The sequence below is a fragment of the Sarcophilus harrisii genome, chromosome 5 (assembly GCF_902635505.1).
Source record: "Sarcophilus harrisii chromosome 5, mSarHar1.11, whole genome shotgun sequence".
NCBI lineage: Eukaryota > Metazoa > Chordata > Mammalia > Dasyuromorphia > Dasyuridae > Sarcophilus > Sarcophilus harrisii.
Genome location: NC_045430.1, coordinates 252,880,914 through 252,903,064, shown reverse-complemented (window position 1 = coordinate 252,903,064; position 22,151 = coordinate 252,880,914). Strand labels below are relative to the sequence as shown.

Sequence of the window (22,151 nt, the reverse complement as noted above, 5' to 3'; positions counted from 1 at the left end):
TCCCGCCTCAGTTTTCTACCTCTTATTTTGGGTACACTCATCAAATCCATACCAATCCTGCTCCCATTTCTGGGTCTTCTCCTGGGCCTGGTGGTCCATCATACATGGAATTCATTCTCTTTTCCTTATGTTGTAAAGTCCTCTTCTAAGAGGCTGGGTGCCATCATCTATGTAAAGCTTTTCTTCATCTCCCCAATCACTAGTGATCTCATCCCAGGCTGGGTCAGGCCCTTTGTGATGCTTTTTGGGTTTTTTTTGGCAAAGATACTCTAGAGTGGTTTTGCCATTTCCTTTTCCAGTTCATTCTACATGTATATGTAAATATACAATGTATATTTAAATTAGCCTGTTTATACATATACATATATTTGTGAATTTTACAATTATAATTTTATAATAATTTATAATTTTATAATTATGTTACATATATTTTAAATGTCCTTTTTGTGTCTTCCATTATAATATAAGTTCATGGTGAGTATTGTTTCATTCTTTGTACCTAAATCCTTAGAGTAGAGCAAAGAGCTTGCATATAGTAGGCCCAAATAAACGCTGGTTGATTGACTAGTTGCTTCTGGAAAGGTCAGCTCAATGGACTGGCCTATGGGTCAACTTGGGGCAACTGGTGGTATAATGGATAGAGCGCTTGATCTGGAGTCAGGAAGACCAGAATTCAAATCTAGTTTCAGATATTTCTTAGCTATATGAATGATAATAATAAAAATGGATTAATTCTCCATTCCTTTGATTTCCCAGGCCCCAAGACCCTTCCTTGGTTACTATTCTTCCATGTGGATTATCTCTTACAATTAGAATGTAAGCTTCTTGAGGGCAGCTCCGGACTTACTTTAGCAACTCTATCCCCAGCACTCATCACAGTGCCAGTTTTTTTATTCCAATTGCTTTTTTCATTCATTTATCATGATTTCACAAAGACTTTGCCAGGGGGAATGCGAGCCCTGGCAGGTTCTGCCAAGCTTGCCTGCCTTCAGGCACAGGCTCAATTTTTCCTGAGGAGCAGTCCAGCTAAGTTTGTAGCCGTTCCTCACTGGGTTGGCCAGAAGATAATGGTTTTATTCAGCCGCTGCTATCCTCAACGACAATATATTAAGGCAAGGGAAGCTGCATCAATGGAGTATGTGTCCACACTCATACAACAGACATATAGTGAAGCTGAAACAATTGTAGGTCTTTAGTATGATTTAAAGTAGAATTATGTTCCGTGTCCCATAAAGCAAAGTACTGTACTTCTCTCCCTCTGTATAGATATACCTGAGAGAAAGGACCTGACTCCAAGGCCTCTATCTATGGTATTGAGAGGCCTTTCATCTTGTCTACAAATGAAGAAATGGAATCTCAGAGAGAAGGAACTTTCTCACTTTCAGCCAGCAAGTGACAGAGGCAACATTCAAACATAAGATGAGTCTCCTGTCTAAGTCCAGGGCCCTTTCCACCATGTCACTCTTGGTTATTGTTGTTCAGCTGGGTCAGGCCCTTTGTGACCCGTTTTGGGGGGCAAAGATACTAGAGTAGTTTTGCCATTTCCTTTTCCAGTTCATTTTACAGATGGGGAAACCGAGGCAAACAGGGTAAAATGACTTGCCCAGGGTCACATAGCTAAGAAGTGTCTGAGTTCCAATTTGAACGCAGGTCCTTCGGACTCCAAACCCAGAATCCTTTTCACTCTCATGGACCAAGGTATATCCTTGATTAGGCAGGAATAAAAAGAGGAAACTGAAAATTGGGGACTGGTTGTTCATGAAAATGCTAATATTTAAAACACCCACGTGCATAAGGGGGTAATTATTTGCTCCAAGAAAGCTTCACCGTAGGAGTGAATTGTAAGCTCTTGGAGAACATTTAAAATAGGATTAATTTGTGCCTAGGTTTTTAGGAACATTGCTCTGGAGTACAATAAGATACATGCAGAATAACTTCTAAGGCACAGGTCAGACTCTACTAAGAGCTGACCACAAAAATCAGTGTGCCCGGGGGGCAGCCAAGCCATTGGGAGCACCCCCTAACCCAAATCCCAAAGCCCTGAGCCCAGAATCGCATCCCCGTCCTCCTCTGCTTTGCATTAGCTCTCTTGACTTCTTGTGATGATGCTAGATAGACAATTAGATAGACAGCCAGCCAGACAGAGATAAGTAGGTAGATATAGATAGACAAGCAGATAAGTAGGTAGATAGAACTAGACAGCAGTAGGTAGCTATATAGAGAGATTAAATAGATAGATAAGTAGTAGATACAGACAGATAGGTAGACTGACAGATAGACGGGTAAATAGGAACAGACAGACAGATATAGACACACAGCTAATTAGTTAAACAGAACAGACAGATAGAAAGACAGATAGAGATAGATAGAGATAGATAGACAGACAAATACAGCTAGATGAACAGATGGTCCTAATAGGTGGCAGAGTAGAGAGAGTTTGGGAACCGAAATTAGGAAGAGCTGAGTGAGGAGCTTGCCTCAGACATTTGCTAGTTATGTGACTCTGGGCGGTAGAGTAATCTAATGCAGCCTCAGTTTCCTCATCTGTAAAAAAGCATTAGTAATAGCACCTACCTACCAGAGTTGCTGTGAAGGTCAGATGAAATCCCAGAAAGTGCTTTGCACACTTCACTTAAAGTATTACATCAACCTCACAATGACTTTTGCTAGAACAGTCATTCTGATGCTCAGGTAGGAATCTCCTCCTGACGGTAAGACAGTACCCCTGCTCCCTTGCCAGTTTTGGATCCGGTGCTAAGGGCAAGGATTTAGAACTTCAGGGTCTTTGAGCAGTCAGTGCTTGCTCTCTGTCTCTGCCTGAGAGGTTGGCTGCTTTTCCTGGCACATTTCCCCACACAGACAGCTTTGGATGATTCTTGGAAATAGGGATTGTTTCATGTTCTGTACTTGTATCTCCAACACAAAGTAGGCACTTTAATAAATTCTTGGGGAATTGATAGCTTCCGAATTAATTAGCAGACTGTATTTCACAGAGTGAGATTTAGAAAAGATGGAAAAAAATCACCGCAAGATTTGCTTCCCTTTTCAAGGTGACAGGTCAGAGGTGTTTTTCCCCCCCCTTTCACTTCTTATTTCTGGGGAAATCCCAGAGAATATATATAGCCAGCATGGTTCACCTAAAAGAGAAGCAGATTTAGTTCTGGGGTTTAAGACCTCTGAGACGGTGCCCTTGGCCATGAAGAACAATCTTCAAAAGGGGAACATTTCACCCCATGGTCTGCTGGGAGCAGCGGGAGAGAGCCAGTTGTTGCATTTTCAGCATGAGATTTTACATCTTGGAAATCGGCAAACTACAAGTTAGGGCTCGATATTTTTGGATTTGCTTTTTATCTAGATTTGAGAAAACAATGGTGTTGAGTCCTGCTTTCTAGGGCCCCCACACTGGGGTGATTAAAATAAACCTTCCTAGTGGAGAAGCGATGAGGCAGGACTCCCAAGGATGGTGGAAAATGGAGTCCGTTTATTTCAAGGACTTTCCCCTTTATATAATGTGACAAAAACAACACTGAGCACGTGCGACCACATGAACAACTTGTTATTGTATGGAGTTTGCCACCTGGTATCACTTCCACCTAGTATTACTCTGCTTCAATCTTAACACAGGTTGTCACCACCCCCTGACTTCTCAGAAGGGCCGAGAGCCCTTAGGGGAGATGGGCAGCCCAACCAGACATTGTCAGCAGGTTCCTTCTGGGCTGAAAGGTCTTATACCTTACCCAGAGTTTCCTCACTGTGACCCTTTACACAATGGGAAAAATGTTAATGTTCAAATTAAATGATGCAGTATGTCTTGCTAGATTTCCTCTCCTATAGGTCAGCTGATTGTCAAACATTTACTAGCAGACCCTTGCTTTCTCCCCTTTGCCTCAGGAAGCTACTCTGGGCAGCCTGAGATATCCCCAAGCAGTCTGACTGAAGGAACTGATTGGAGAACACAAATGAAGGAGAGCAGAGATGTACAGATATATACCAAGGGCGCTTCATCCCAGGCTCAAAGAGTGGAAAGGAACCTTTCAGACTTTTTGGTCCAAACCACTCGGGAGGTTATATGAGAATTAAGGTTAGAGACACTTGATTGGGCCAAGTCACAAGTTTTTCAACCTTAAAAATGAATCCAGTGCAGAAAAGGGAGATGCTTGAGGGTAGGGACTGTGGTCTTGGGAGTTATATGGAAAGAAGACTAGCTATTAAGTCCCAGGTTCTTCCTAGGCCTTCCTGCTTAATCCTCAAGTGACTGAGCAAAGGTCCTGATCCCTAAGGCTCCCACCCTTTTAAATTTCAGGAGCCTCCTGTCACAAGTGGAGGATGGGAATCCAGATGTTTGGACTCCTAGTCTCAGAAACCTGGTTTCTGCTTCATTAACCCATGTCAGATAGTGAGACAATCAGATTCTCCCCTCCCTAAAAATGAATTTTAAAAGATATTTAGGTTTAGATAAGTTCCTGATTCTCTCCCTTAGCTTCCACCCTCCCCCATTAAGAAAGCACATATGAAGTTTTGCAAAACGTTTCTATAAAAGTTGTGAAAGAAAACGTAGATCCCCCTAAACACCCAAGAAAAATAAAATTAAAAAAAGATATTTAAGTTTACATGTGTGTACACAGTCCAATGACAAATATGAATATATGTATAATACTCTAGTTATATAGCCTACAACTAGAACTATATTTCCAGTATCTATAACTATGTACATAGTTAGGGTTATATATAGGATGTAACTATAGTTATTTTTATACAGAATATAGTTACATAGTTACTGCTGTATAATTTATTTCTAAGGATATTGTTGTTTAGAGACTATAACATTTATAGGGATATCGTTATTTGTATCGTGTATGTAATTATATACATAGTTATACAGTGACCATGTATTTCGAAGTATCGCTATATTAATACCTATCTCTCTAGTTACCTAGAGAAGAACCTAGAGAATCTGGCCCCTGCCCCATCTGAGGCTTTGCCAGTGGCCTCATTACTCGGCGGTGACCGCCAGAGGAATTGTCAATACAGAATTAACAATTAAAGCTCAATTACTGCCCCCTGCTCCCTCATTAGCCTCCGGGAGCCCCGCCCGGGAGGGCCAGCGTTCCGCGGGCGGGCGGCCACCGGGTCGGGCCGGGCCGGCCGGGGGTCCGGGGCTTTGGGTCCGGAGAGGGGGGCCGGACAGTGGGAGGAGGCAGGGCTGCCCAGGAGGAGGGAGCCGCGAGGGAGGAGGCAGAGATGCTGCGCTGACAGCATCAGCAGAAGGGGCGGGCGCCCGCGTTTCCTCCTCCCCCTTCCAGCGGCAGCGGCAGCGGCAGCGGCCCGGCCCGAGGGGAAGACGAGTCCGCCCGGGGCAGGCTGGACACCCCGCCGCCTGCGTTCCTCTCCGCCGCCGGGGGTCTCGGCTCTGCGCAGAGGTCCAGGGCGCGGGGGCGCGGCCAGACGGGCAGGGTTGGCACCGCGGCCGCTCCGGAGGCGCCCACGGTTCCCCAAGGCTCCGGGGCCGCGCTGCACCCTAAACTGCCCGCATGGACGCGGCACTGAAACGGGGCCGGCCGGAGGAGCGGCTGGGCGATGGCCCCCAGTCGCCGCCGCCACCCACCGAGGACGAGGAAGAGATGGAGCCCGAGATGATGGAACAGGAGGAAGAGGAGGAGGAGGAGGAGGAAGAGGAGGTGGACCCCCGGATCCAGGTACGAGATTGGGGGGAGGGGGCGCAGAGCCTTCTCGGCAGTGTTTCTGCGGGCTGCGGGGCTGGGACTGCAGCGCCCCACCCCCATTCCAAGCTGTCCGGGGTTAGTCCATTCCCCCTTCAGACCGAATTGAAACCCCCACCCCGAACCGCTCCCTCCCTCCAGTGGGTGCGGTACGCCCCAGTAGACTGCAGGCTGGGGAGGGGGCGACTTAATTTGGGGGCGGGGCTGGTGTTTGGGAAGACCAGGCTGGTTGAGGGGAGATGGCAGGGGTCTGGACACCCCTTCCTCGGGGCGCACCCCCAGCCCCCCACTTCGCCTACCTCACCCACGCGCGCTGCTCGTGGGCTGCGGCTGCATTTGGGGGTGGGAATGACTAGCGGTTCGGAGGGAGACGGACAACAAAGGACAAAAGCGGGGGTGGGGGGGCGAGTGGGAGGCTCCCGGAGCCTGAATTCCTCCCTCTCTACCTCTTGGGTCAGTCACTCTTGGTTTCTAGGTCTGGCTACGAAATTGCAAAATCTCCCAGCTCCTCGCCTTCCTCGTGCACGGAGACGGGACCCGTCCCGTGATGAGGGTATTCCCCCGCTCTCGTGGGCATCAGAGCTCCCCCAGAGACGCGGTGTGCCCAGGACCTCTGCTTTCCGCAGCTGAGTCTGCAGGTGCCCCCGGCCGCAGGTGGCGGGAGTCCCCAGCATCTCCAGAGAAATCTCTTCCCTTTCCTCTGATTCATTGTCAGCCAACGTGCTTTCATTGTCACTTTGGTGGGGCTCCCGCTGCAGTCCGGCCCCTTGGCCCGAGTCCTTGCAGCAAAGCCTGTTTTTTCCTTATTATCACCGGGGCAGTAGTCAGCGAAGAGGTAGCAGGAACAAGGAGGATTTAAGCTAGAATATTGCAGGGGAAAGGGGCTGACCCCGAAAAACAAGTTTAAAAACCCTGTAAGGTCAGAATTCAGGCAAAGACTGAGGTTGGGGAACCCCCTTTCTTCCCCCTCCCTGGGCGCTCCCAATACATACACACAACCCAAGAAATTATTTTTTTTCCCAAGATCTTGCTTCTCCTTCCACCCCAGGGTCATTTTTCTATTACTTAAAAGCTCTTATGCAATTGTTCCGAACCCTAATTGGTTTTTCAGTTCACAAATCAATTAAAAGAGCATTTAACTTTGTGGATGGGGTTTGAATGAATTGTTGGAACCGATTAGCGAGGTAAGGTCAGGTGGGAAATCGAGAAAGATGCTTCTGAATGAAAATATTCAATTTAGACCCCTTGACAACGAGGCTCTCCCCCACCCCCTTCTTTAGAGGCTTTTCAGAGCAAGGTTCTTTGTTTCCAGAGTACAGATCATACAACTTTAACTCACTCATACAAACCCCAATTATCAGTGGAAGGGCAGAGTCATAATAAAAGTTAGCCATTTTCAAAACAGCTAAGCAGATCACCTAGATGACAGAATTATTATTATTATTTTTTACATCTATTCATTAACAAACAAGAAAAAAGAAGCCCTCAGCTCCTTCCGAGCTATTGTCAGAAGTCAGGCCTTTGCTTTAGAGGCTTAGGGTTTTATGAGCTGGGTAGGTGCTTAACCTTTTTTTGGATGTCTAGGCTTCCTTTTGTTAAAAAGACAATCAACCTTTCCTTCTGGAGAGTGCCAGGGTAACAGATTCTGCTGCTCTGAAGTCAGATTCCTGAAATAAGGCTTTGCATTGACAAGCAAGGAGAAATAATCCTTAGTGGGAGTATCAGAAAACAAAACAAAACAAAAAAAACTTTGTCTTGAGATCTTAGGTGTCTCTGTCTCTCTCTGTCTCTCTCTGTCTCTCTCTGTCTCTCTCTGTCTCTCTCTGTCTCTCTCTCTCTCTCTCTCTCTCTCACACACACACACACACACACACACACTTCACATTTTCTCCCCTTAAGCAGGGACCCCTTTTTAAAACAGGAGAAAGTTCATCCATGTTTCTGTTTTGAGTTAACATTCCAACCAATCTGATCTGTTTTCTTTGGGATGGTTGTCAGGATTAATAATTCTCCCTTTTGCTTCTATTTTGTTCTCTTTCTTTCTGCTTCCAGGTAACATATTATATTTACTTTGAAAAACAAAACAAAAACTCCTATAATCTTTAAATCAAGGTGTTAACCTTTTTTGAGCCATGCTCCCTTTGGACAGTCAGGTGATGCCTAATGATCCCTTTCTCTGAAGTATGTTTTTAAATTATCGAAGGAAATGCTAATTTCCAGTTAGAGATGGTAGAAGTGTAATAGTTTCCCTCTATCCAGATTCAAACACCACTTTGATTAGGAAGCCCCAACTTTAAACTGTTTTCTTTCTTTCCCCAGGGAGAACTGGAGAAGCTAAATCAGTCCACAGATGACATTAACAGGCGGGAAACTGAGCTTGAGGTAGGGATTTCTGTGTTCTCCTTCCTCTGTCTGTGAAAGTTTCCACCAAGGTCTTCTTTTTTTTGGAGGGGGGGGGGCTGTTGTTTGATTTTAATGGTCGTGAGAAGATTGTTGGGGTTCCCTCCTTGGGAGCTTGCCAAATGGCTACCTGAAATAAATTGAGCCTGGTTCCTCATTCATCCCCCAATTATCATTACTGGAGCTGACTTAGACCCAGTCTCAAAGGTCTACATTGCATCATATTGACTAAGTGTACTTAGTAAGCTTGATAGATCTAGGCAGCATAATCCAGGAGCTTGTGGGGTCCAGGAAGTCCCCTCTCACCCAGATTAATTAACCCCCTGCATGAGAGACATAGGACTCTTTGAGAATAGAGATCATAGCATTATTAGTCTTTCCAACAATGATACCCAGCAGGTCCTCAATAAATACTTATCCACTGACCTACCTCTGTATCCCCAGTCTCACGCACATGGGTGATTGATAAATTTGTCTTAAAAGATTGAACTGAGAGTAATGAGCTTTGAGGCCTTCCCATATATTTCAGGGTGGCCATTAACATTTTTTTTTGTATTCTTGGCACTATTTCATGTTTATTCAGTCTGGCTGTGGAAATAAAGGGCAGAATTAGCAAATTACAGCCTTATCCTTTGCATGTGTGTGACATGTAGTCTTTTAAATGGTACAGAGAGCTATTTAGCAAGGCGAAGTCTTTGGGCTGGGAAAAATTCTAAAGGGCAAGTTTGATTTACATTTCGGCAAGTCAAAAAGTATTTATTAAATGCCTCCTGTGTGCCAAACACCAGGCTAAATTCCACAAGCATTTTAGAACTAAATAGTAAACAGGTTTATTTTCTCCATGGCTACCAATTGGTCCCTGGTTCTTTTTGGGTAATGGTTGGATTTTTTCATTTTTTGGAAAATTTAAACAATTTTTTTTTGTTTGTGGCAGAATTCAAATGATGCTTTTGAGAGGAACAGTCTAAATCCTATAGAGTGATCCATTGTCTCAGCGAGGCTTTAACAGAAAAAAATAGTTAGATTGACTAGCTTTTGTGACTGGGAAAATAACTTCTCTTTGGGTATCAGTTTTCTCATCTGTAAAATGGGGAGGGAAGAAGACAGTAGATGATTTCCAAGCCATTTCAAACTTTTAAGTTCGATCTTGAAGTCAAATGTAAATTAAGAGAAGAAAATCTCTGGGTTTTCTCTTTGTCCAAGATTGGCACATTTGTAAATATTATGTAAATGTTGACAGAATAATTTGGGGAAATACCCTGCCAGCTTCTGTTTCTGTGCCCCAGATCTAGGCATCTTGGAGGCCTAGTTGAATTCAACTCCAGCCTCAGACATTCACTAAGCTGTGCAACCTTGGGCAAGTCATGTAATCCTGTCTGCCTCAGTTTCCTCATCTGTAAAATGAGCTGGAGAAGGAAATGGCAAACCACTTCAGTATCTTTGCTAAGAAACCTCAAATGTGGGGACATAATGAGTCAGAACTGAATAACAAATATGAACTTGGAATTAGCCAATATAGATGTAGCTTGTAGCTGAACTTGGGCTTGTGTTGCTTGGGCTCAGATGAGTTAATATCATTCTGGTCATACAAATTAGGAAGGAATGAGAGAAACACAGGCTCAGAGATCTGGGGCTTTCACTGTAGTTGGTCTGGTGAAGTCTGTGGAGTCCTCAGAATTATGGTTTTAAATACAGAAAATGAAATGTGTAGGGATTACAAAAGAAATTGTGTGTATGGAAATAAAGATGTAATTCCTCTTATCCCCCAAGATAACAGACCTTCTAACAGTTTGAGATTAAGATCTTCTGATTTAGAAAGAAAGCATTGGCTGGAACTGAATTCAAATCCTACCCCCTGATGACTCTGTGATCTTAGACAAGGTTTTTAGCCTGTGTTCAATTAGGAATACAGACTTCCTCAATTAGGAAGGGAGGTGGCTGAGCTACCTGGCCTCCATCTTTAAATTTGTGACCCCTTAGGAAGGAACCCTGCAGATAGTCTAAGTCAGTGGTTCTCAAACTTTTGTTCTCAATATCTTCATGTTGTTAAAAAAAACTATCTAGGATCTACTCAATGAGTTTTTGTTCACATGAGTTATATTTATAGCTATTTACTACATTAGAAATAAAAAAATAATTTTGAATTTGTGGACCCTTTGAAAGGGTTTCAGAAACCCCAACAATTCTTTGGACTACACTTTGAGGACCACTGGTCTAGGCTGATCCTTTCAATTTACAGATGAATAAACTGAGGTTTTGAAAAGTTTTCCAGAGCATCAAGAGGCTGAGACAGAATTGCAGTCTCTTTCTTTGGCTTGCACCACTACTACTTTTTCTGTCCTTTTTTGGGGGACATTTTTGTATAAACTGAAGTAGCAATAAAAACTCAAACCCTGCCTAGGAGTAAGTGGAATGCTGGGAATTGGATTGGCTAAGGGAATGCTTTGGCTTCTCCCTGAAGAGAATTTTTGGTGATTGTGAATCTTTTCTTGATTTGTGAGACTAAAGTGCAATTTAGCTTGTTAACGAGCTTGTCTAAGCTTTTTTTTCAAGGTTCACCTTGGATGTACTTAACTAAGCCTCGATGAGGGGCAGCTGTGGCCAGGATGCTTCCAACCTCCCATAGCCCCCAGAACAGGTGTTCTCTTGTTCTTTGATTGTCCCCAGGAAGGGAGAATGAGGAGTGAGGAACGCCAAATAAACGATCATGTTGTGTTGAAGGGTGGGGCTGTTGCTGTCTGGCTGTTTTAATGGGTGTCATAGCCAAGAGTGACTAATAGACTTTGTAAGCAAAAACACTTGGGGCAGTGTGAGATCATAGGTTCATGGATTCAGAGATGCAAGGGACATTTGGAATTATCTAATCTGAGGCCTCTGGAGGTGAGCCCAAAAAATGGAGCAGCTAGTTTTTTGATGCTAAGGGACAGAGAAAGGCATTGCAGGACCTGAGACATGGATAGGATATATTCTGTCAGAAAGACTTTAGTTTTTTGGTATCCTTGGACACTTTTTTTTTTTTTTACTCATTTTCTTGGTTTTTTTACATCATAGTCTTTCCCCTTTAATCTTTTCCATTTTTTTTTTGGGGGGGGAAGAAGATAAAGTCTGAATCTGTGAGTTCATTATTGCGAAAATTGCCAAGTGAGAACACCTCTACTAATTCAGATTGTTAATCTTTTGTAGCTGACAGCCTTTACATAGTTGCCTGGACCACTGAGTGGTTAAATGATTTGTCCAGTGGTTAAATGACATCTTGTATATATCAGAGATAAAATTTGAATGCAGTTTTTTTTTTCTGACTCTGAGGTCAACACAAAGAAACAGAAAAGCGGTAGAACAAAACTATTTGATACAGTGACTATCTGATGGCATATGTCACATTGTGTATTCACAGTCCATCACTCCTCTAGGAAGAAAGTATGGACAATAAAAGAGAATACTTAATTTACTTTTTCTGTCTTCTCCCTTTCTGCTTTGGATTTTATTTCTTGATATCCATTAGAGTGTTTGGTGATAATTTTTTATACCATTTGTCACTAGTATTCTGATGTCAAGAGGTGGGAAGTCAAAGTGTGCAGAAGAATATTAATATTTGTAATATTATAATATTTATATTCATAATAATATTTATTATGCATTATTACATATAAATTATATAGTATTCATCAGTTTACAAAATGCTTTCTCAAAGAATCATTGAATTTACTTATATTAAGAGTCAGAAGATGCAGCTTACAGAAGATCTCATTTTACCTAAAGCTGTGTACCACTGAACAAATCTCTTTAACATATCTGAACCTTAGTTTCCTCATGTATGAAGTAAATGATCGATTTGAATATTCTTTTAAAAAATTTACCAATTTATTTTTGACATTCATTAAAAATTTTATTTGAGCTCCAAATTCTGTTCCTGCAGCCCTCCCCCGCCACTGACAAAGCAAGTTATATGATCTCAGCTATTCATGTGAATTCTTACAAAACATTAGCTGTGTGGCAAAAGAAAAAACAGGAAAAATAACAAAAGTGGAAAAAAGTATTCTTTAATTTGTACTCAGAATTCATCAGTTTTGAGTTCTAAACTCACTCTTTCCTTCTCTCCTTCCCCCCCCTCTCCCTTTCTCTTTCTCTCTCTCTCTCTCTCTCCCCTGTTCCCACCCTGAGACAATAAGCAATTAGATATAGGTTATACATGTGCAATTATGTACAATATTGCCATAGTAATCATTTTGTGCAAGAAGATGCAAAAGAAAATGAATAAAGATGAAAATAGAAGGCTTCAGTCTATATTTAGATAATATCAGTTCTTTCTTTGGAGGCAGATAGTACTCTTCATCATTAGTCCTCTGGGATTGTCTTGGATCATTGTATTGCTGAGAATAGTCGAGTCAGTAACAGGTTTTCATTGAACAATCTTGCTATTACTGTGTACAATGTTCTCTTGGTTCTGCCTGTTGTATTGAGGAAGTAGCAAGCTATAGTCAGATATCCAAAGTCCTGAGTTCTAATTCTACCATTGACTACTTCTGTGGCCTTGGACAGTTGCCTTAATCTAAACCTCAGTTTCCTCACTTGAAAAATAAGGCTAACATAGGGTCCTGGGATCACATTTTACAGATGAAGAAACTGTGGCTCATAGAAAGTGAAATGATTTAAGTCATATCTGCCCTTCTTTCTTCATAAGACAGTAGTGAACATAAATTCGTAATGTCTGTAGGTAAATGAGCCTTGGAGATTGCCAAGTGATAAACTAGGTCAGGGAGAGATATTCTGTTGCTGCTTCGGGGTGGTTATCTAGGTTTGTAGTAGCCTAGTGTCTGAATCTAGGTCTAGCAATTGGTTCTCCAAAACCCCCTTTCAAAATATAAAATGTCCTGATAATCTAAGCTTATCCTACAGGCTTCCAGTTAGCCTCCTACTTCCCTTTCTTCACTTTGACCCCTCTTAACTCTTCTGTCTCTCTTTGACTTGGTCCTAAATTCTAAAGATCCATGTGGCAATTATTCAGATATTATCTGAAGGGGCCTCCAAGAACCAGATCTCTGCCGTCTTTGAGTATGGAGGAAGTCATCATCCCTGGATATAGTGGAAAGAGCTTGGGTTTGGATTCATAGAATCTGACTTTAATGTCCAATTCTGATTCTTGGGAAGAGTCACTTCCATTTGCTCATCCATAAAATGAACGGGTTGGATTAGTTGGGTCTCTGAGCTTCCTTCTAGTTCCGAATCCTATAAGCCATGCTTTATTGAATGAATGAGTCAATATAGTAAAGAAAGAATTAGCCTTTTAACAAAGAGGATTCATGTCCCTGAGTGTAGATTTTTGGTGGAAATGTAAATGTTGAGTGGGGCAGAAGGACATGTCGGTATAGAGCGAGAACAGTGAGATTTCACTAGTGGAGGAAACTCCCCTGGTGAGAAAACTCTCCCAATACAGGTGGGTCCTTTCTTGCCAAGGCTTCTAGTGTTGACTAGTTGTGACTCGCCCAAAGGTTTTGCAGCCAATGTGTGTGTTGTAGGAATTACTCAAACTCAGGTTTTTCTGGCTTTGAGGTCAGTCCTTTATATACTACAAAGATGGAGTGACATAAGAGACTGGGCTTGAAGTCCTGGCCCTGCCACTATGAGCAAGTCACCTTATATTTGCATCTCAGCTCATTTATCTGTAAAAAAGGGAGGATCAGAGCAAATGGCTCTTTTCAGCTTTAACCCTATGCTCCTAAAATCCTAAATCATTTAATACATCAGTGCCCCAGGTAAGTTTTTTTCCCTATAAGGTATAGATGTGTTGAAAGTCTTGAGCAATGGGGGTAGATTCCACACAGAGAATTTCCACAATGAAACTAAAAGTCTAAATTTAGAAAACAACAGCAAAATATTCATGAATGATGAGCTCATAGTCATTTAACAAGAAGGAATTATGGGCATATGGAATAAGGTAAAATGAATTATTTACTTAATTTACTTTATTTATTTGCTGAGGCAATTGGGGGTTAAGTGACTTGCCCAGGCTCAGGCAGCTAGGAAGTGTTAAGTGTCTGAGGCAGATTTGAACTCAGGTCCTCCTGACTTCAGGGCTGGTGCTCTATCCACTGCCCCATCCAGCTGCCCCTTATTTACTTAATTTTTAAAAATTTACTTTTTTAATACCTTGGAAAGCTGGTTTTTACATATTTATGTTAAAGGAGAACAGAAACTATGTAGAAAACTAAATTCCCCAGTGATTTACAAACATTGATATAATCAGTAATTACAATTTTTTTCAACATCTTTATTAAAAAAAAATTAGCCACACTCTACAGCTGGTCAGGTTGGATTGAGTTTCCTCTGTCTTGTCACTTCTAGAGGAGTTATCTCAGGTCAGTGGCTCAGCTAGAAGTCAGTTAGGCCAAGGGAGGAGGAGGAGGAGGAGGCAGAGACCCATGTAAGCCACAAACTGGCTTGTTTAGTCCTGAGCAATCAGCAGCTGGCTGTGCCTCCTGGGGGAAGGGCAGGTTGGAGAGCATGTGTTCTAGACAGGTGAGCCTTTTTATTCTTGGTATGGAGCCAACTGGCTTGAAGATGATCTGGACTTCCAACTGGTTTGACCCACACTGACCTTTACCATGTTCATGCAATTTGTAATAATAATACTAATAATTAGCATTTATGTAGCACCTTAAGGTTTGCAAAGCACCTTCTATAAACGATTTCATTTCGGTCAATCAGTGAGCAATTAGGCACAGGGCTAAGTGGTAGGGATACAAAAAAAGGTAAAAGACAGGGGCTTATACCCCCCAGAGACAGCTGCTACTATTATTTCAGGGATGAAGGAGTTGGAGAGATTTAAGTAAATCCCTTGGCCAAGCAGAGAGTCTGAGGCAGAATTTGAACTCGGGCCTTTCTGCCTCCGAAGTCCAGCAGTATCTATTTCTTCTGCCTTTGATACAGACTATGACCCCCTTCCTCCATTTTTTTGCCCTGCAACCCTTTCTGTACACTCTGATCTGATGACCCTGATCAGCCTTCCTATTGTTCCTTGAATGCAGCACTATTTCCCAGCTCTATGCCTTTGCCCTGACTGTTCCCTGGGATCAGAATCCTTGCCTGGGGCCTCCAGGCTTCCTTCCAAAGTTAGCTCAACCTTTTCCTTCCCCAGGAAGTCTTTCCCCATCCTCTCCCCTCTCCTCCTTGCAGGGACCACACTTTTGCCCATCGTTGTATTCCCACTGCTTAGCAAAGTGCTCACCACTTAGTTGGAGCTTAATGTTTGTTGCTGCTTGTTGACTGACTCACTGATTGCTTGAGTACAAGATTACTAAGGTCCCTTCTAGACTTTTGGGGTGAAGCAATGAAATAGCTCTCGCTCTCATGGAGTAGCAAATTGCAGAGTGGATGGAGGCTCTCCTTGAACCCATCTGAAGAGGGGGGTTCCGTACTCATGAGTCCCATATGGTTCTCATCCTGGGGCCTAAGTCTTGTCATTTTCCTTGGGTGGGTGATTTGGGGCTTGGGACTTAAGAGGGGCAGTTGGGATGTTTATGGTGGGAGACGGGAAATGAGTTGTCAGTAATCCGTGACATCCGGACTGAAGAATGAGTTGGGATCATGTGGTCTTCCTTGCTCCGCACATCATGGCCCAGGACTCAGGGCAGAGGGGGGCTCTTCCCCTTTAGTGCCAGCATTTCTGTAGCATGGGAGGGTGGCATGGGAGGGTGGATGGGGGCTGTCATGGCAGCCCAACAGCCTCAGCGCCTTATGAAAGGCAGATGGCAACATTTGTGGGCTTTAAAATCAACCACTGGTAGATGGGCCTAGGACTGGCAGAATGGAAAAGTCCTGTCCATGGATCCAAAACACCCGAATTAAGACCCAGCTCTACCAGTTATTAGTCAGGAAACCATCTTCCTTATCTGTAAACCGGGCAAAATACTGGGTAATTGGTGGGTCAGTAAGCATTTATTAAGCACCTACTGTACATCAGGCACTGCCCACCTATCTCCTAGGATTCATACTTTCAAACTATCAAGTGATACAGAAATGTGGACTATGTAGTATGATCTTGCTTTATCTAAGTCTGGTTCTTTCAAAGGGCCAGATCTTCTGGTTCTCTGCCTTGGGGTCTCAGACAGGCTGCTGCTGTGCTCACTGTTTGATTGCTCTCGGAGAACATCGAGGTTACGGATGACAGGGGCTTGCTAAGTGTCGGGGGCTCTTCCAAGGACATTTTGCCAAAGGCTGGCCTCGGGGCTAGCCCTTCTCAGAGATTGGCTGGGATGTGTCCAGAGACCCATCAGTCACATGGCTTCTTTTACAACAAATGACATATAGCTGCCATCTTATAATTGGGCTCCACAGCGAGCCGGCTGCCTCTCAGGAGTGGAGCCCCTCTTGTTGGTTAGTAAACATTTATTAAGTGCCCACTATGTGCCTGTGATTTGTGAAGTACCTACTATTAAGTGCCAGGCATTCGGTTAAACATTGGAGATTTTTTTTAAAAAGAGGCAAAAGTTAGTCAAGGAGCTTACCATCTAATGAGGGAGACAACAAGCAGACAAATGTGTACAAATAAACTGCGTACCACAAAAATGGGAAATAAGAGAAGGAAATTAAGAAGGGTTGGGGAAAACTTTAATTGGCAGGGAAATGGTCGGAAGAAGAATGATGACCTGAGAAAATCCTGAGGGCTGTGAGAATCGAATGAGGGAAAAGAACAAATTCAAAAGAATAGAGAGATGTTGAATGATGAGAAGTGTAGATCTAAGTGTCTTTTTCTTTTTTTTGCAGATAATAATAAATTGTGTCAGAGGAAATACAGAAAAAAAAATTAGTGGTTCTAGAACTGAGTCGGAGTCTAGATCCTAGAAGAAATAAAAATTATCATCTTCTCCTATTATTCTCTTTGCATTATAAATTGCCATTAGTAAAATTGGAAATGTTCCAAAAAGTCATGTTTTCTAAGTTGATTAAAAAAACAAGGTCTGCTTTCTTATTGACCTCTTCCACCTGTAGTCAGGAAATGGCTCCCGCTCATGCTGAAAAGGTCTCCTAACTGTGCCAACTGGATATGTTACGTGTTTGTTTTTCAATCTCAACTGATCTCATGGCAGCAAGGCCATCCACCTGGACCACTGGAAATAGGGTTCATTGTTGGACACAAACTGTTAACTGAGTCTCACCTATATCTAAGGCTGGTTATGGACAGTGTGGTTGTTGACAAAATGCTTGGAGATGCTTCAGTAGGAGTTTAGTAATTTGCGTAGCTAACCTACCTTTCTCTCTCCCTCCCTTCTTCCCTCCTTCCCCTTTTGTCTCCTTCCTTCTCTCCCTTCCTTCCTCCCACTCTCTCCCTCCCCCAACCTCCTAGATCTTGCTTTAGCAAACCCAGGCTCGAGTCAGACGACTGGCAGGGAGATAGAATTAACTTTCATTTCTTCTGTGCTTCAAGGTTGGAGAAGGCTTATGCTCATCACATGGGATCCTTGAGGCCGGTCTGTTGTAATTTGTACAAATTAGTAATAATCAAGATGGAGATAGAAGGGGAAGCAATTTTGTTGCTACCTTGTTAAATTTTACATAAATTTAGACAACTATGCTACATACAAGAAACTCCTGGTTCCATTTGCAATAGAAATGTCTTTGTTAACTTCATAATAAAAGAAAAAAAAGATAGCTCCCATAGATTATATAATTATGCCTGGAAGAGACTTAGAGGCTGTTTTGTCCAACCCTCTGTTTTCTAGATATGGATAATAAGATTCAGAGATATTAAATGACTCGGGCCATTTGAACCCAAGTCCTGTGACTCCAAATCTAGTGTTCATGGGAGATAGAGGTATCTGGGAAGTTCTGTGGATAGAGTGCGGGGTTTGGGCTAGGGAAGAACTGGATTCAAATCCAGCCCGAGACACCAGCTGGCAGATCATTAACTCAGTTTGCCTGAGTTTCTTCATCTGTAAAATGAGAATAATAACAGAATCTGCTTCCCAGGGTTGTTGCAAGAATTAAATGAAATTATGTTTATTAAAGAAAAAAAAAGTTGTTAGCACATAGTAGGTGCTATATAAATGTTTATTCCGTTTTCTTCCTCATGGATTCAAAAAACGGAAGGAAACTGGGAGGCCAGTTAGATCAACTCCCTTCTTCCCCTTATTTGACAGATGAGGAAACTGAGTCTCAGAGAAACAAAGGGATTTGATTAGGGTGTGGAAGGAACATTTCTCAAATCACTTACAAATCTTGAATTCCCAATGTCTGGAGCAGAGAGACTGAGCTCTCTCAACTTCCTGCCATTGACCCACCAGGAAGCATGTTTTCCCAACTTTCCTTTCCACTGTTTCTTCCCGGTTAAGAAGGGGAGAGATCCCTGGCCAGCTCCCTCTGACTATCGAGTGGTTTAAATTTCTCAATGAGCATTTATCTTAGACGCTTTAATGTTGTGGTTTGTATGCTTGGGTTTAATGAATTAAATGTTATAGAACCCACTCATGCCTTTGGCCTGGATCCCAGCTCGTTTTAGCTGAAGCCCTCCTCGGTGAGAAGTTACTTAATATACCCATGGCCAGATAAATGCCTCCGGTTCTAAAGGCAATATTGCTTTATGTAATGTATGTGTTCTTAACAAAGGAGCCTTTGTGTAATTTGTAAAGGCAAATCTGCATGACTTGCAGAAGTCACTTTCATTTCCTTAGAAGATGAATTTTTTAGTTTTTTTTTTTTGAGGTATTTGGCTTATCTAAGAGATATTAATATTTGTTTCGACAGTGAAACAGACAGATGGAAAGATGTGGCCCCAAGAGAGACAGTAACCATCCACTGTTTATATCACAGCCCTCGCCAAATAGACTCACTATAGATTCTTGCTTCAGTTGACTGGTTAACCGGACCAGACCTCCACGTGATAATGAATCCTGGATATGTTCATTTGTTCCTCCTCTCCTTACTCTGTTCCCACAACATATTTTGTGGCCAGATTGAAAAAGGCAAGACTGATTCCTCCTCATTTGGCCACGTGTCGGAGCACAAAAATGTTTCCTATCTCATTTTCCGGCAGATATTGAGATAATTGACGTGGCTGGTTTGAGGGTCTAGGCCACTCTTGGCTTAAGGTTTTCCTTTCAAGGCTTGTCAGCAGAGATAAAAGTAGGATCTTTCAGCTGGAGCTTTGACCTTTTGGGTGATTGCTGCATTTTGATCTAAGTGTCCAGGACAGAGGGAGCATCTTTCTTGGGGTGCTATTAATGCCCCTGGGATTATAGTCCCATAGTGTAGAGCAGGAAGTATCCTTAGAGGCAATCGTTTTATAAATAAAGAAACTGAGGTCCAGGGAAACTGAGATATACTCAAGCTCGTACTGGCAGGAGGTTTCAGAGTAGGAGAGAATGATTGGGGAGAGCATGAGCGAATGAGATTGTGAGCTGGCAGAAGACAGACTGGGGAAATGGGATGCCTCCTTTCCCTATCTGGTTCTAAGTGCTGTGTCCCCCCACCTTCTCCACCTTGGTTCTCTGTGCTATTGCCCCTCACCAACTATTTTTGCCCCAAGGGAATTGAATCAAGCAACAAATATTTATTATGAATTTACTGTGTCCCTGGTACTAAGCTAAGTGCTCAAAAAGTTCCTCATTCCACTCCTGCTTGTCCAATATGTTATCGAAGGGATGTTTATTTGGACACACCTTAGCCTATATTACCCACAAACCTATGTCCCCTTCTCTCTCCCACTCTGAGCTTCTGGGATCCTGTGACTTTTCCCTCCTCCTTTGCTGGAGTGACCTTCTAAATACCTACACTTGAGAGTTAACTAGGCAGGTTAAGTATTAACTGATCAGGCAGAAGGAAAGAATTTCTGATTAGCTAAGACACTGAGCTAAAAAAGACAGGTCTGGTAAAAGCACGAGTGAGCGGTTTGGATGGAGACAGTAAAACTAACCCTAAGGAAGGCTCATGGGTCGTGCTCTTGACCCTGCTTTGCAAGCTTGTGAAAAACCTGAATTTTATGTAGGAACTTGAGCTTTCGACAAAATGAAAGATTGTCAAAGCCTAAACCCACGTGTGAGTATGAGGGATGAGAAGGTCTTCTCCAAGTGCAGACTGCAAGCTGGCAATGGCAACCTTGCCTCATTGGCCCAATAGTTAGTTTGGGGGGGGGGTCTCCATTTGGGAATGGAATCCTGGTGGTGACTTCTTACCTAACAGGAACACCTTTTCTCTACGCCCAAGCAAGTTGGGAAAAACTTAAGTAAATGTAGATTAAATTTGAAGAGATGGCATTGAACTCATTCTTCCTCCCAAGAATATTCTGAATTAACTGTGATTCTTGGGACTGCAAAATCCATCATTTAATGAGCAATAACTGGCTTTAACTCCTTCAACTCACTTTTTTGTTCATCCCTTTTTGAAGTTTAGAGAAAACAGAGCTCCTAAATTTTCTGAAGGTAAATTTAGCTTTTTTCTAAAAGAGAATATTTCACTTAAAGGGACCACTCAGAATGTGGTCAGTTTAATTTTGGGGTCTCCATCCTAAGCATGGAGTCCAGAAGTTTGATTAAGAGGCTTGACTATGGAGGCAGAGCATGACCTTGAGTTTAACTTCCCTCAGCCTCAGTTTCCTCATCTGAAAAATGAGGACGTTAAACTAGGTGACCTCTGAGGACCCATCCAGATCTTCGATAATAAGGGAAAACAACACAAAACCCTACTTTAATGGGTAAGTTAGTATTCCCATAGGGTAAAGTTGGACCTCTAGGGTGATTGCTGTAGTTTACCATTGACTTATCTGGGATCTCCCAGGATAGGAGGCACTGGGGGCGTGGTGGGAGGGAATATTGGACTTGAGGAAGTTAAGATCTGAGTTCATCTCTAGAACCCTTAGCTTCATCACTTGTAGGAATAAGGATCTCTTTATTACCTTCCTCATAGGGTTTCATTATGAGCCCCAAATGGAGACATCCCTAATGTATAGTTAAGCATCTGATTTCAGGAGTCTGACTTCCTTTCCTTGATTTATGGTGGTTTAAGACAGATTTTTAACATTGTGGTTAAATTCCTTGGCTTTTCTGGCCCGTGCAATAAAAACAAAGTAACTGAAAACGAATTCCTGCCTCCCTATCCTCCCTTCTATCTTGCCTGGAACCAAAAATACTCTTTTTATTTTTTTTAAATGGAAAGCTTCCAAAAATACTCCTCCATAAGAATGTGAACTCCTTAAAAACAGGGCTTCTTTCTCTCTTTGAATTTCCAGCACGCCAGGCTTTGTACCTAGTAAGCACTTAATAAGTGCGTTTTCCTTTGTTCCATACACTTTCTGTCCTACTGACTCTTCCAGGTTCCTGCTGGATCACCTATTCACATCCTCATTTGGCCTGTGATTTGCTTTAGTGAGCAGGTCATGTAGATAGTGACCTGAGCCATGATAACCATAATCCCAACTAAAATTCCACCTTCTACAGGAAGTTATCCCAAGCTTCTTCGTTCCAGTGCCTTGCCTCTGTTAATTCTATTCTCTTTTATTCTGTATATAGCTTGCTTTGTATATATTGATTTGCATGGAACATCCCATTAGACTGTAAGCTTTTTGAGGGCAGGGATTGTCTTTTGCTTCTCTTTGTACCTCTACTATTTAGAACATTGTTGATGCTTAATAAATGTTTGTTGAATAAATGAATGATTTAGAGTCAAGTCTGGGAATAGACAAGTGAAATTGTATAGCCCTTCTCTGCCCCAAAATGCCTTTGTTTCATTTTGGAAGGGAAGCAGTTTGATGGCTTTTTCCTTTTTCATAAGTTTTTCTTTTCTCCACGGGACCTTGTTGTTCAGAGCTAGGAGAGAGGCAAGAGCACTTGACTGAAATTCAGGGGACATGAGTTCCAAATGAGTAACATTTTTTTATTATAATTTTTTATTTACAAGACACATTTGACCCTTCTGTTCCAACTTTTCCCCTTCTTCCCCCCAACCTCCTCCCCCAGATGGCAGGTAGTCCCATACATGTTAAATATGTTAAAGTATATGTTAAATCCAATATATGTATACATATTTATACAGTTATCTTGC

At 42.5% G+C, this 22,151-nt stretch overlaps 1 protein-coding gene across 1 annotated transcript in view; it reads left to right on the top strand.

The window, feature by feature from the left end:
- The first annotated feature begins 5,251 nt into the window (after positions 1 to 5,251).
- The window catches only part of SH3BP5 (SH3 domain binding protein 5), a 74,218-nt gene continuing 57,318 nt past the window's right edge, over positions 5,252 to 22,151 (top strand). The window contains exons 1-2 of the mRNA XM_031940238.1: positions 5,252 to 5,696; positions 8,040 to 8,102. Coding sequence (XP_031796098.1) covers positions 5,532 to 5,696; positions 8,040 to 8,102 — 228 coding nt within the window. The 5' untranslated portion in view covers positions 5,252 to 5,531. The remainder of the gene's footprint in view (positions 5,697 to 8,039; positions 8,103 to 22,151) is intronic.